This window comes from Nicotiana sylvestris, chromosome 4 (genome assembly GCF_000393655.2).
Source record: "Nicotiana sylvestris chromosome 4, ASM39365v2, whole genome shotgun sequence".
Classification (NCBI taxonomy): domain Eukaryota; kingdom Viridiplantae; phylum Streptophyta; class Magnoliopsida; order Solanales; family Solanaceae; genus Nicotiana; species Nicotiana sylvestris.
In genome coordinates, this window is record NC_091060.1 from 57,043,358 (window position 1) to 57,059,223 (window position 15,866).

The 15,866-nt window shown below is 34.0% G+C and overlaps 1 protein-coding gene and 1 long non-coding RNA gene across 2 annotated transcripts; both read left to right on the forward strand.

Annotated features, from left to right (window-relative positions):
- Positions 1-733: 733 nt before the first annotated feature.
- LOC104224992 (uncharacterized) lies at positions 734-10,427 on the forward strand. Its single transcript, XR_710479.2, has 8 exons — positions 734-961; positions 2,302-2,613; positions 2,705-2,776; positions 2,856-2,918; positions 3,114-3,203; positions 6,966-7,628; positions 9,835-9,897; positions 10,374-10,427. It is a non-coding gene; the product is annotated as an uncharacterized lncRNA (long non-coding RNA).
- Positions 10,428-10,857: 430 nt separating this feature from the next.
- LOC138889572 (dual specificity protein phosphatase PHS1-like) lies at positions 10,858-14,741 on the forward strand. Its single transcript, XM_070172903.1, has 7 exons — positions 10,858-10,942; positions 11,532-11,723; positions 11,946-12,307; positions 12,606-12,752; positions 12,843-13,070; positions 13,671-13,828; positions 14,606-14,741. Exons 3-7 carry the CDS (start codon positions 12,185-12,187, stop codon positions 14,739-14,741), a joined length of 792 nt encoding a protein of 263 aa, XP_070029004.1. The 5' UTR covers positions 10,858-10,942; positions 11,532-11,723; positions 11,946-12,184.
- The last annotated feature ends 1,125 nt before the right edge of the window (positions 14,742-15,866 follow it).

The window sequence follows — 15,866 nt, forward strand, 5'->3', positions numbered from 1 at the left end:
ATATCTTAATTAGTTATTCTGATTGCTAAATATTCTAATCTACATTTCTACACGTTCTAATTGTGCTGGACAATTTACCTATTGTTATATCTGTTCTATGTACAGTTAAGTCAAGAGTATGGAGTTTATCAACTTTGTGTTTTCTAGCACGTGGAATGCAGATAACGTACATTGGCCTCTCAGTTGGAAAAAAATGGACATAAAGTGGATAAGTGCACCACTTTGTAACAAGTTATAAGGATTTTAGTTTAGATGCTTGTCAATCGATAGATCCTATTCCTGCTTCTGTTTGCATTACTATTGACCACTGTTGAGATCAGTATAACTTCCTACTTTCTGTCAGAGCAACATATTTTATTTTTTGAGTACTACTGAAGGGTTAAATCACTTTTGGCATTACAATTATACTTCTGCGAAAATGAGGTAGCAAGCATATTTGCTAAGGAAATCGATACTTTAGCTCTAAATTGCCCCTTGCAACTTCATTTGAATCTGTTGCTTCAAATAATCATAGAGGACATACGAAAACTTTACGGTTGTGCCCGGGCTAATCGTCAGTAGTACTATATAGAAGAGCCCTAAAGCAAGCAGGAGACCGTCGACATCCCTGCTTGCCGATCAAGGGCTATTTGGTTATTTTAGTCCAGCTGTATATTGAATTGTCTATTATGACCCTTATCAATGTCACTTAATGCTGATTAGAATATGGATTCTAAGGTCAATTTAACCTATCCCACCTGGCACTCACCGCTACAGATGTTGCCTTTGTGTATTTTGCATCATATTTCAAGCGTTAATCACCAGATTTCATCTTACTTTACTCTGTTCCATCGTCTTTCCCTACTGCGCTTCTTCTCCAATCGTAGTTTTCTCTGCTCTATCGTCTTTCCCCGCTGTACTTCTTCTCCAACAATTCTCGATTTCTCTCCGGGATTCTCTTCTGTGAATATCAATATTTCTGGTGAGTGTTTCTGTAATATTGCAGTGCCCTTTTTCTGTTTGCTTTGCTTCCTGTTTAGTCGGTTTTTACTGAGCATATATCTGTATAGTAGAAATTGTTTGTGGTTCTGTTGGTTCTTGAATAGACCACTGAAGGATCTTTCTTTGGGTTCCTGAATGTGTTATGGTCAAATTTGATTACATCTTGTACAGATTGAATTGGTACACTTCTAATAAAACTCATATCATCACTGAAATTGCAAAAGAGTGTGGGATAGATTTCCAAAGAAAATATTTATTTTATTTTGCTACAAAATAGCTGCGTCCGAAGGTAAAACTTTGGGTATCGCGGGATCGAAAGGTAAGCATCACAGTATGATAAGATTCTTCTTGAATGACTGCGTGTCTCTTTGTTTGTGTCGAGTGAGTACTTTACCGACGCCCACAAGCTGTTTGTTTTTCTGCCTCTGTCAATATCAATGTCGTGAGCCAAAAAAATATCATCTTTAATATTAGCCATCATTAAATAAATTGAGAAAACTTGACCCGATCAAACTAGCTTCTACCTTTTGCTTCTTTAGGTGTGTATAATATCCTCTAAGAACTTCATTGATGTATCCAAAAAAATTGTTAGCATGATATTTGTTGCTACAGTAGCAAGAACCTCTTGGCCAAGTGATAAAGTTAAATTTTAAACCAGAAGCAAACAATGGAAATACCAATCAAACACTAGCCTACGTAGAAACTTTCATCAGACATACCAATGAAGGGCCATATAAGTATATTGATCCAAAATCTAAGTTGAAATGCATTTGTCAAAGGGCATACATTGCCTCTTCAATACAACGCATATTTCATTGTCTTAAATTCAATATGAAGTTACTGAGTTGGTGAATTGTGTAACAGAACATTATCCTTTATTCTCCGGTAGGAAATAAGTAATCATATCTCCCTGTTGTGTCTATCATGTTGTAATATTTGTAATATCTTTTCTCTACTTAGTTACAGAGTAAGTATGCCAACATAGAAAAAATTCTGTATATTCCAAATAGGCTGGAATTTCCTTGATATGATAAAAAAAATACAAATACCTGCAAATTTTCAGCTTTTCGAAAACTAATTGGCAAAATAATATGAAATAGAATTTAAATGGGCAAGATTAGTAGTTTTTAGAGACTACTGAATACGAAATAAGGATCATGAAGTTTCATAACAATAAAATGATTCAAAGTAAGTCTTGATTTTGTTTTCTTAACCTTGACTATCAATGCTTGGAGGTAGTATGATGACTTATCCTGGGTTTCTTCTGAAAGATTAGTTACCTAGCTGGAGGTAGTTTTATTTAAATTGTTGAAATTGCAGATGTCGACAGACAATAAAACCAAAGCGTCAACTAGCTGCCCACCAAAAAAGAAGTGACGGTACTCAGCAGAAACAATCTCTAAAGTCAAGCTTAGGAGACGTGACATGTATAAACAGTTACCAGTTGATAAAAAAGAGTCGATTCTATCACAGCGACGATTAAAAGAGCTTGAATAAAAAAACAACACGTACTGATTGATTACACTGAAGAAGAGTCATTGTTCCAAGCTGGGGCTAACTTGCGTAAGCAAAGAACTCTCACGATAAACGAACCATCTTCTGTTGGTAACAAAGGTACGAAATGAAAAGAAGGTATAGTTCTTACATGAAAATATGTGTTGCTTTGATGGTACTGGTTACATTAAATTTTCTAATGGTAAACATGTTTTGCTTCCTATATTAGTTGATATATCTGCATTTGACGGTGCAGTAATTGATTCTAACAAAGAAGACTATTTGTCTGTGTTTGAACTTGGTAAGTAACAAGAAAGTATATTGTTTCACTTTATATTTATTGTATTTTAATATATTAATTACAATTTTTTGTACATTAGGTTCGACATCTGGTGTACCTTGCGAGGGACACGATGCAGAGCCGTCGACTGTTAAAAATAAAGGTTTTCCTCAATTTTTATCTTATAAAGACGTTCATTTTTACTCTTTTCACAGGAATAATATTATATGTTATTTATCTTAAATGTGTCTATAAGCTAAAAAAATACATAAATACTTTGTGCTTTTTCCTGATCAGTTTTGTACCTACTCAGGCTTCATTATACGCTTTTAAACATCTTGACAATTTTGTTTGCCAGCTGCCAGCCTTGAAGCTCATGTGCCTAAATTGAGGAGCAATTTGGAAAAAAGGAAGAGTATATGTGATGCTCCTACCATTCGTGAAACAGGTAAACTTAGCCTTTATATTATACTTTGTTGGCAATGACATATTAAACCATGCGTGTCTACGCATACCTCATGTTACATTAATGTCTACCATAATGATACTTTGACGTATTCAGCTAATAACCGGACTAGAAAGGTATGCTTGGCTACTAAAGAGCAACAATGTGACTATGTTGTTCTAAAAAAGGTTTCGAATTGCCAGTACTGTGGTGCCAAAAAATTTGAGTATGAACCTCCAGGATTTTGTTGTAGCAACGGTTCGGTTAAGTTGACATCACATGAAATGCTTGCTGAACTATTGAATCTCTATTTAGCCAATACTGAAGAACCTGAGCACTTTCGTACTTACCTTAGAATGTACAATAACATGTTTGCGTTTACTTCACTTGGAGTGAACTATGACAAGGTGCTAGCGAAAAGAAATCATGGTATTTACACATTTGGAGTACAAGGACAAATGTATCACTTCATAAATGATTTAATTCCATCAAATCGACAACCAAGAAATTTACAACTGTATTTTTATGATGATAATACTAAAATGTTGAATCGAATGACTTACTCAGGTATACTTAGACAATCAGTTGTTGAGAAGTTAATGGATACACTGAAGATAAATCCCTACTGTATTTTCTTGAAATCTCTAATACATATTCCAGAATTATCAAACTTTTATATTGCATTGAGGAGTAGTTCTCGCTTAGATCAACGAATATATAACCTACCAACTGTGTCAGACGTAGCGGCGTTATGGCTAGAACAAGAAACAAATTATAATACTTCTGGACCCCATATTCGAATTTATACTCAAAGTAACAAGAGTCAGATGGTAAATTACTATTACGGTTGTTATGACCCTTTGCAATATCCACTTTTACTACCTTACGGTCAAAACGGATGGCATTCTGGTATTCAAAAGGTTGCACAACCTGGGAATAAATTGAGAAAAAAGAGAGCTTACTGCGAAAAAGAACAACTTCCAACTTTATCTAATATGTGTTCAATTGATGGGCTACTTGATATGGAAGCTTAAGTTCTGGAAAAGGGAAAACGAAAAAGGGATACTGTTTCTTGTCGTGAATATTATTGTTAAAAACTTCAGATGAGAAATAATGAAGAGAACGGAGTTTTACATTCTGGCAGATTGTTTCTACAATACTCAGTTGATGAGTTCATAAAAGTAGAAACTCAAAGGTTAGATTTTGCCTCATTTAACCAAGATTTATTTCGGATTGATGTACTACAAGAAATTCTTGATATCCTACGACTTGGTGAAAGAGAAGCTTCTAAGATAGGAAAAAAGAACTTTCTACCGACAAGTTTTACAGGTGGCCCGAGAGATATGCGTCAGCGTTATATAGATGCTATTGCGTTAGTGCAATACTTTGGAAAGCCTGATATATTTCTGACCATGACATGCAATCCCGCTTGGCCAGAAACAAAAGAGCATTTGCTCGCAACAGACGAAACTCAAAATAGGCCCGATTTAGTTAGTCGAGTATTTAGAGCGAAGGTAGAAAAGATGAAAACAGATATTTTAAAAAGAAACATATTTGGAAAAGTTGCAGCTTTTATGTACACTATAGAATTTCAAAAACGAGGTCTTCCACATGCTCATTTTCTTATCATACTTACTGATGACTATAAATTAGTGACACCTGAAGCTTATGACAAGTTTGTCTCTGCTGAGCTACCTGATCCTGATGCAAACTCTTGCTTACATAAACTTGTTATTAAACATATGATGCATGGGCATTGTGGTTATTTGAATCCTACAAATTCTTGTATGAACAAAAAAAAAAAAGAATGCAAATTTAAGTATCCAAAGAGTTTTGCCGATGATACGAGAAAAGGAAAGGACTCATACCTAATTTATAGAAGACGAAACACTGGCAAATCTGTGAAAGTAAGAGAGCAATTTCTTGACAACTCCTGGGTTGTTCCTTACAATCCTTATCTGTTGTGCAAATATAATTGTCATATAAATGTCGAAGTTTGCTCAGATATTAAAGTTGTGAAATATATATACAAATATATCTGTAAAGGACATGATAAAATTTCATTTGGTCTATGTGAAGATAACACAAATATAGAAATAGATGAGATAAAAGAATATCAATCTGCTAGATGGGTATCGCCGCCCGAAGCTATGTGGCGCCTATTTGCCTTTCCTATCAGTGAAATGACTCCAAGTGTTTATCACCTCCAATTACATCTTGATGGACTGCAATTTGTTTCTTTTAAAAAAACTGACACAATAGACAGTATTGTGAAAAATCCTATGATTAAGAAGACGATGTTGACAGAATTCTTCTTGATGAATGAAACAAATAAAGATGCTAAACAGTTGAAGTTATTGTATAAAGATTTCCCACAATATTTCGTATGGTCATCTACGTACAAAATGTGGACTCGACGACAACGAGGTAATGTTATTGGGCGAGTTGTAACGTGCCATCCAACAGAAGGAGAAAGATATTACCTTAGATTACTACTAATGAATGTGAGAGGACCAAAATCATACGAAGATCTTCTGACAGTAAATGGGATATGCTGTGACACATTTAGAGAATCTGCAGAAAAAAGAGGACTGTTGTATTGTGATAATAGCTTGATTGATTGTATGTCGGAGGCTGCTTGTTACCAAATGCCTTATAGTTTAAGACGTTTATTTGCTACAATATTAGTATATTGCAATCCTACTAATTCGAAGGAGTTGTGGGAACAATTTGAAGATTCAATGTCCAACGACTTTAAGAGTCTAGAAAATATAACCGCAAAAGATATTCACCTTGCAGTCCTAAACCACATCAATAATATACTACATTCTATGGGGCGTGATATTAACGAGTTCAACCTTGTTGCAGAGACTATCAGATCTTCAAAAATGGCAAATGAAGCGAAAGAAGTATATTTCGAAAGAAACATCATTGTTAGTGATGAAGATTTATTGTTACATAGAAAATTAAATATTGAACAAAAAAAGGCATACGATGCAATTCTTGATAGAGTATTTGGCAACAATTCAGGAGCCTTTTTTATTGATGGTCCAGGAGGAAGTGGTAAGACATCCTTATACTGTGCGTTGTTAGCAACTGTGAGATCAAAAGGATTTGTAGCTTTAGCAACAACAACCTCTAGCGTGCAGCTTCGATCCTTCCGGAAGGACGGACGGCTCATTCACGTTTTAAATTATAATGTCGATGAAAAGTTCTCTTGCAATATCAACAAGCAAAGTTCACTTGCATGTTTGATTCGGGATGCAAAATTAATTGTGTGGGATGAAGTATCGATGGCAAAAAGAACATGATTGAAGCATTAGACTCTCTTCTGAAAGATCTTATGGACACAAATATGCTTTTCGGTGGAAAAGTTGTTGTTTTTGGAGGAGATTTTAGACAAACCCTTCCAGTTGTTCGAAGTGGTAAAAAGGAAGACTTTATTCGGGAAAGCATACTCAATTCTGAAATATGGAATCATCTTGAAAAATTATGACTATCAGAGAATATGCGTGCAAAAACCGATCCTTCTTTTTGTGAATATTTGATGCGAATTGGAAATGAAAAAGAAAAGACAAATATTGATGATAAAATAAAAATTTCGAGGTCTTTCATTGTTCCTTATATTACTGAAAAAGAGTCGTTGGATCTCTTATTCAAAATAATATATCCTGATTTGCATACTTCTTTTCATGATTCTGTTTTTTTAACTTCTCGTGTTATTTTGACGACCAAAAATGACTTTGTTGATGAATTAAATGATAGGCTTATAGCCCAAGTTCTAGTATGCATACTGGTGATCGCACAACAGCAACAAAACCAAATTCTGGGCAGCAGCAACTCACAACAACTACTCCAATTATTTCGGTTGAGGAGAGACAACTACTGGATGCAATTGTAAGTACTGCTCCTCTACGTTCTTTAAGTCATATAGTCTCTCGCACTGGTCGTGGGAATGTGAGCAGGAACAAATCACAAAAACAACAACAAAGTACGGCAAATATGGTTCCTGCACAAGCTGGAAATACATTGATGACTCAAGGTGTTTCTCAACACATGCCAAATCCAATTTTGGTAGGTAGAGATATATATATGAAGAAGGGGAGGAAGATGATATCTTAAATCAATGCTGGACAGAGGCATCAAGAAAAGGTGACCTATCACCTATGCATAGTGGAAAAATAAAAAAGGCACATACAAGGAAAAATAGTTGGGACGACAAGGTCAGTGATTTTTTAAATGTTAGGCGACCTCCAATGAGAGTTGCCAAACAAAAGAAGGCTGCCCCAACTACCTCAACGAGGTCCAACCGTTCAAAAAAGAAATGATGATTTTTGAATACTTTTTGAACACGGTTGAGGAAAACAACAAAGAACTGCAAATTGAAGATTTTACATGTTTGGAAAAGAAGGGACATGAACCAAATTGGTACGTCATTCTATTATACCACTTTATTAGTATTCTCATTTGTAATATCATCACAGAGTATGTTATAAACTCTGTGATGATCATTGAATATTTGGTACTCTCCGGTTCTTATTTTTTACATGCGTGCTAGTAGGTGAGGCCTTTTCATTGCCTCAATAGGATTAGTAAGGTAAGGTTTAGCCCGGTTTGAGTTGCCTTGGTCCTATGCCTTTGGAAAAATATCCACACGGCTATGAGATTATATGCCCTCGTGAGACTTTGCCGGCAGCTACACCATGAATCCTCTACATGAGGCTGCCATCATAACGCAATGTGAGGCGCAGAGGAGTGATTATATAGCCAAGGCATATAGGTAACAATACCGGTGCTATTGTCCCCCTTATTTGTACTGTTCCTAATTGTTGTATTTTCTGTTCTTTTTTTTTTATTAATAAAAAAATAGCCCTAGGCGCTTGCCTAGCGGATTGCTGAAAAAAAAAAAATTCCTAAAGATGCTAGGACATTTGTTGCAACTGATGAAACTGTTGAACCGACTGATCAGAGTCAGTTTGAAGATTTTTTACTCATTGAACCCAGGTTTACCTCCTTACAAATTAACCTTGAAAGAAAATTGTCCTGTTATGTTGCTACGGAACTTAAATCCTTGTGAAGGTTTGTGTAACGGTACACGACTCATATGCTGTGATTTTAAGAGTCGTGTTATAAGCGCTAAAATTGCGAGTGGTGATTTTAAGAATACACATGTATTTATTCCGAGAATACCATTGTTATCATCAGACGATGAGAAGTTGCTTATCCCATTTAAAAGAACACAATTTCCATTACGCTTGTGTTTCGCTATGACGATAAATAAAGCGCAAGGACAAACATTAGATTATGTTGGAATCTATTTGCGCGAGCTAGTATTTTCTCATGGACAACTATATGTTGCTTTATCAAGAGCAAAGAGTTCAAGCTGTATAAAAATATTAATCCGACCACCTACAGCCGATAATGATGATGATCAGTCTACGTCTAACATAGTTTATGATGAAATCATTCAAAAAGCTCTTCTATAAGTTTGTTTATGTTTCTTGGGTAGCCCTCTTGTTTATGTTTCTTGGGTAGCCATACATTCGTCTTATTGGCTGCTGGTGATCATTTACTAATTCTTAAAAAAAGGGGAAACAACTTATAATGTTCTTTAGTAATTATTGTACTTATTGTTTATTTCAATAATTTTCCTGGAACTTGAAATAATTTCTCTGCAATTTGGTATCCACTAAATAAGAGTTGGCTTATATACTTGTAAATTGTTGCTAAACTTTTACTATTCTCATATAGTTTTTTTATGCACAGTATATAGACCAAAATGTTCACATTATCAAAATATTGATATTAACAAATGCAAAATTGCAAAGCTTAGTACATATTTTTGCTATTTTTATTAAACTCTATGAAGATAACCTAGCTGACCCTTATCTCAATAAAAAATTCACGTTTTTAACTCGCCTGTGTTCAAGTTATATTGTGACACAGCCGGTCCCAAGCCCGGACAAAGGAGGAGGGTTTTTCTGTTTATTAGAAGTTAGTTTAATTTGTTGCTTCAATTCTACTCTTTGTGAATTTATTCTTCTCTGCTAAAATAAAGTTGCTTAGTTGCCAAACAAATTTTCATAGCTAACTGCATTATTTTCTTTTGTATCTTAAGTTAGGTAAATCCTATCCAGTTGCATTGAAGAGTATAACAATGATAGCATATATGACACATTTAAAGGTTGCTTTTATTAGCAGAGTAGACGGAGGAATTGGACTAGGCACAAGTTTGTTGCTGCAGTTGTTTTACACTCTCTGCCGTGGTCTTCTGTGCCTTTTTTTCCCCTGAAAACTGCCAAAGCTAAGATGTTAAGAAATCTAAATGCTCATGAAAGTTTAAAGGTTGTTGAATGAGTGTGTTGACTCCAATCACTTTATATGTTTCAAGAGGCTAAGATGTTAGAAAATCTAAATACTTATGAAAGTGTAGAGGTTGCTGAATTAAGTTCTGATAATTAATTTATAAGATCAAAAGTTATGAGTTCTAATGGAAAAATTAAAATTTTAGATCATTCTTAACACTTCTATGTTACTTTCATGCATTTGCTATTCTCTTTGTTCCAATTTTATAGTTCTTACTACTTTTTTTTTTTATGAGGATTATTCTCTAATATATGGCTCATTCCTTCAGGGCTTGAACTCAAGTCTATGCATGACTATTGCAGGGCAATACTTCTTCTGATTTCATGTAGAGGTACCTTCTATTACTATTGGTACTATGTGCTTTACGGAGAATGAAGACCAGCTAAAGAAGAACAACTCAATTCTTTCTTTTAAAATAGTTCCTATGTGCACTGATTCATGAAGAACACTTTAGTATATCTGGTCACCACAAACTACAATGTTGTTTCAAATAAATTAGAGTATTTAGTATTCAAAACCTATTACTTAGATAGTAATTTTCTTACCTTATACATCTAATGAGTCAACGTTGATGCTCGACACTGTCTTAAATTATCTAATATATTGCTATTGCCCATTTCATTATTTTTTTGTAAGTACCAATTTGCCATTTTGTTATCTGCAAAATCTTTTAATGTGTCATTCATTATACAACAGTTATTCACTTGTTCATTGATGCCTGAAGCTTAATACTTTGACACTCTGTTCATTCTTGTGACGTCACTGTGATTATTCTGGAGATAAGTAAATTTTGATATTGTCTTGCAGTGGCACAAGGCAAAGGAAGACTCGACTGCAAATTGATCTTCAGTATCTGAGTTTGGTGATGATGATTTTGCTGTTGGTTCTTGGGAACAGAGAGAGATAGTAAGTCGAGATGGACACATGAAGCTTCAAACTCAGGTATTCTATGACTTTCATCGAATTGGTGAAACTATGTTACTTTTACCACGATGGTTTTCCTGATTTAATAGATAAACCAATAACTCATAGCCAAGTGCTAAAGATTCCAGAGGAGTTAGAAAAATGTACAGTACGTCTTTGATATTTTTTTTTAACTCTGCGTGCTCATATGTCAAAGAAGTAACTTAAACTTATAATTGTATTTCTCTTAGTTATGAAAGTGTATGTAAAATGGTGATTCCGCATAATGTTTCAACACATACGTCTACGCATTTGATTTTTCTTTCTCTTACGCTGTTCGATGTGTTTCTGACTTAGCTTACTAACAAAAAATTCATGTGATTTCAGTTCGTTTTATCGTGTTTGCCTCTTCCACTGACCTTCAACAACAAAAAAATCCCAATGACACAACTTCTTTTGGTTGAAATCTTTCGGTATGTGCTTAAATTTGTTCAGGTATTTTCTTTAGCTCATTTTTGTCTCTGTTTTGCAGGAATTTAGGTTTAAAGTGAATAGATGTAACAATTATTGTATTTACTTTTCCCATGTCTGTTTAATATCATAGTCGTTATCTTTCTTTTACATTGCTATGAATGGGTACAACTGCTAGAAGAAACAAAAGATTTCTTGAATGCCTTTACAGAACGATTAGTATTTTCAGGGTATATCTTTATACCCATTCAAAGATTGATGTTCTTAAAGTTTTCAAACTATGTATTCCAACTTCGAATTTTTATAAAGAAGCATTTTATGCACTTCCATCACTTACTGGATTTAAGCTACCTTTCCATTTATTATGTTAAGTCGAAGTTGTTCAAACTGCTCATTTCAAGTTTGTTGCTATATGAACTGATAATTGGCTGGATGGAAAGTGATAAATCATCTGTTTTTGATTCTTTTGCTGATCCCGGTTTCCTTATCATTCAGTTCCTGTTGCTGTGGCTCAATATGTTGTCTACATGTCTCTTTTGATATAATTGGTCCATTCTGAGTCTTATCACACAATGTATAATATTTATACAGGTCTACCGGTTTTTAATGTTGATTGCATTTGAAAAAAAATTGCTCTATGATCATCTCTCCTTTATTCTTGGAAGCTATCTTGTTTCCTGGAAAATGATGGTGTGGCCAAGATCTTTCAGTTGCTACGGACAAACGTATTCCCTGGCATACTAACTCTTGCCCTTTGCTACAATAACATTGTTGTTCTATGAGGTAATTGTTCTTTACTGAGAGATTAAGATTAGAGGGAATGCTATTTCAATTCGTTGAATTTTAATTGCCATTCTGTAAAAAACAAATTCGTTGTCTTCCATTTTTTGATCCAAAAGGTGTAAACTTTTTTAACGTCTAACTGGTGCTCTTGTATTTTTTTTCCCGGGTCTGTATTCTGAAACCAATGTGCAATGGTTGGATTTATATCTACAAACAAAATAGTGGTGATGTTGAGAAAGAGTCTTGGTGGGACTTTCCAGTTCTTCTGTTGAGGCTTTGACTGCATAGCCACCCAATTAAATTTTATATTCTTAATATTATCAACCGAGCTTCTGCTGGCGATCTTGAGAAAGAAGACTTGGTAATTCCTGAGTCACCTTCACAATCTGCTGGCGTTGCGGGGCACTGCCTATCAACACCAAGTAAAGAACGCACACCAAATGATAATTATTTGGATTTAAATGAATCAGAATGTCAGAGAACAGCTACTAGGCCATCATCTTCAGGATGCAGAGACAGCTTGGATTCTACCGTTTCTCCAAGTTCACGTGATAGCTGGCAAGGAAAGCTCTGTAAGGGCAGTGGTGAGCCACTTCGTAGTCTCCGTTTGACCTCAAAACTCCGTGACTTTCACAAGTTTGCTAAGGTTTGCGATGTGCGTTGGAAATTTACTCCAACAAGAAAGTATTTATCTCTTCGCAAAAAAATCTACTTTAGTTGCTGGGTATCATTAAAAGTATTTCAGTAATGTTTTTAGAATTTTATTTGTCTCTTGACACAAAATTCTTCCATATCCTGGAGACTTTTTTCTATGAAAAAGAAGATTCTAAGTCTTGAGCAAGTTCCTTTTCTCAATTAAAGGCATTTGCTTCTCCTTTTCAGGTAGATGCAGAACTAAATAAAGAGTTGGAGCAATGGAATGAGATGCTTAAAAGTGATGCAGTTAAACTATGCCAGGAAAATAATTTTAATTCAGGTTTCTTTGAAGGAAGTGATAGTAATTACGTGGTTGATGCTTATGAGCTAAAGGTACTAATGTCCTACTCAGCTTGTCCCTTGAGACACTATGGTAATTTGTCTTTCTGTAATCCTTTTCATGTTCAATTTTGCAACTTATAGATCAGGCTTGAGCACATTCTGGAGAGGATATCATTAATTTCTGATGCTGCAAATACAGACAAACCATCTGCAATCTCAGCCAGCTTGTTTATTGGTGGCGCACTTGCTGCTAGATCTGTGTACACACTGCAACATTTAGGGATCACACATATCTTATGTCTCTGTGCAAATGAAACGGGGCAGTCAGACTCCCAATTTCCTGATTTATATGAATATAAGAACTTTTCCGTGAGTCCTCAAAACCTTCTTGATTTTGTTTGATATACATTTTTCATGCTGGCTAAAATCTGGCATTTAATTTATGATAGGCCCTTCTGTTTGATGCATCTCTGACTACTTCTATCTTGAAGTCTTCTAAAGCAGTAAAAGTGCTAGAATTCTACTTATTTTGAGTCTTCATCATGTGGCTACTGAGATGACACCTGTTTCTCTTCACAAGATGCATCCCATCTTCCATTCTGTATAACTTTTTTGGTTGAGTATCCTAAAAATTAACTTAGGTGATTTGTATAGTCTTTGCATACTATGAAATAATTATCCTAAAACCTTTGATCTTTGACTCAGGAGGAAGTAGTTTTCAAACCTGTTAAGAGTGTACAAGCTACAAATTTGAAGAAGTTTCTTACTGATGTTTCCAAGTTAGCAACTAAGTAATCTGTTGTTTATTTTTTAAAATATCTACTCGACTTGCTTGGGATTGAGGAAAAGTATTAGTAATAGTTGTTATTGTAAACAACTCTTAAACACACTTAGAAGCTCTTCAACTCTTGTATTTGTTGTATACTAACAGAGGTTGCATGTGTGGTGATACTTTTCTTGTATGGGCAGATATGTGATGAAAAAAATTCTAATATCAGTGAACTCTTTAACGAAGCTCATGATTTTATCGATCTTGTTGAAGAAAACGGCGGGAAGGTTCTGGTTCATTGTTTTGAAGGGAGAAGCAGGAGTGCTACAGTAGTTCTTGCTTATTTAATGCTCAGGAAGTAAGTGCAAAAGATTTAATGAATGGTTTATGCATTGACTTACGTTTTCTTACACATGTTTTGGTTTCAGCTTAATTTTTAATTATTTGTCGAAATGAAATATACTGTAATCCAACCGGGCCAATCCCATCTAGTAATATTTAAGATTGCATGAAGTATGATTTAATCTATAAAGCCAGAGAAAATAATGTCGAGCTAACTTTGCGTTACTATCATTCCAAACTGTCCAGACTTATGAAGTAGTAAATAATTGTAAGTGATATGTTCAATAAAGTTGCCGTGTTTTGGAAATGAAAAGTTGAAAATAAATTCTGAGTAGGAGTGTACATAAGTCGGGTTGATTCGAGTTTTGCAATTATCAAACAAAACTAATTGTATCGGGTTATAAAATTTAAAGACCAAATTAATAAAATTCGAATTTTTCAATCTCGGTTTTTCTCGAGTTTTCGGGTTAAAAGCACCACTCTTTTTTTTTAAAGAACTGTCACATGCATTCCACATATAGACTAGTGTTGCATTCCTTTTGGCCCTCCATAATTACTCGAATAATTAGTGACCACTCTTTTTTTAAAGAACTGTCACATGCATTCCACATATAGACTAGTGTTGCATTCCTTTTGGCCCTCCATAATTACTCGAATAATTAGTGATCATTTATCACATAATTAAAAGGAATTAGTTTTATTTTTTCAAAATTTGCTCTTATTTACATATTTCAATGTGTCAAGGTAATAATTAATTAAGGTTAATTTAATGAATACATCTTTTTTTCTCCAGGAGTTTGTATTTCCTTAATGGATGTGCCAAAGATAAAATTGTCACTTATTGTGAACCGAAGAGAGTATTAAATTCAATATATATATATATATATATATATATATATATATATATATATATATATATATATATATAGAGAGAGAGAGAGAGAGAGAGAGAGTTTGTTCTTTGTGTATATATTTTGTTATGGCAAAAGTTGGATTGCCTTCATAATTTTGATGCTTTCCAAGTGTTAACGTCTCCCTATTATTTCAAAGCACAGTAAAAGGTTGAGTTGAAATATAGAAATTATATTTTTTTTATATAAGTTGACTTAAACAGAAAAAAGGCAAAGAAAGTAAGAAAGAATGAGACGAAAACGAATCCAAGATAAAGTTATGACATATATATTATTTTTTTTGCATAAGAAAATGAATTAATGGCAAATAAAATTTGCCTAATGATGATTCGACGAGGAGGTATATATAACTCTTAAATTAAAAGGGAGTTTATCAGGTACTTGACATTATATGTGATTTTAATACTTTACCTGTCTCAAATTATTTGTCGTAATTTTCTTTTACACGCTCCTTAAAAGATATTAGTTTAAAGAAGTTTTGGAGTATTTTACCCTTATTTATATCTTAAAAATATAATCTCTCTTTAATCTTCATTGAATATTTACTCTATTTATGTGCTATCTTCATCTTCAAGAACAATTATTACTAAGAGTAAATGAAAAAAATAATTAATTTTGTCTTACACTTTTAAAATAACAAATAATTGGAGACAATTATTTTATAAAGCACGATAGATAATTTTAGACGGATAGAGTAATTTGTTTATTAATTAATTCCAAAAGGAAGATTTGTTTGATTATGTGTCTCTAGAAATCACATAAATAGTAAATTTTGGCATCGGAGGCGAAAAATGAGAGAGGTTACAGATCGAGGAAGATATTGTTTCCCCGTATTCAGTTAAAGAAATTAGATAAGTATTTTTCGTATAAATGGCTTATGATAGCCACTAAATAAGGTGGTGTTTATTTTTTATCCACCAATTCTAATATTGAGCAAAAATAATCACTATTCTATTAAAATTATTTTGAAAAGATAATTTTACCCTTTCTTCTATTCTTTTATTCCCAAACCCTTCTTTTATACGGTTCTGTGGATTTAATTTGAGAGCCAAAATTTTAGAGGCAAATTTCACTCCCTTAGTATCAGTATCGTTCCTTGCATGCAAATCTTTGTTCAATTTTGTTCCTGCCCAGCAATTCTCT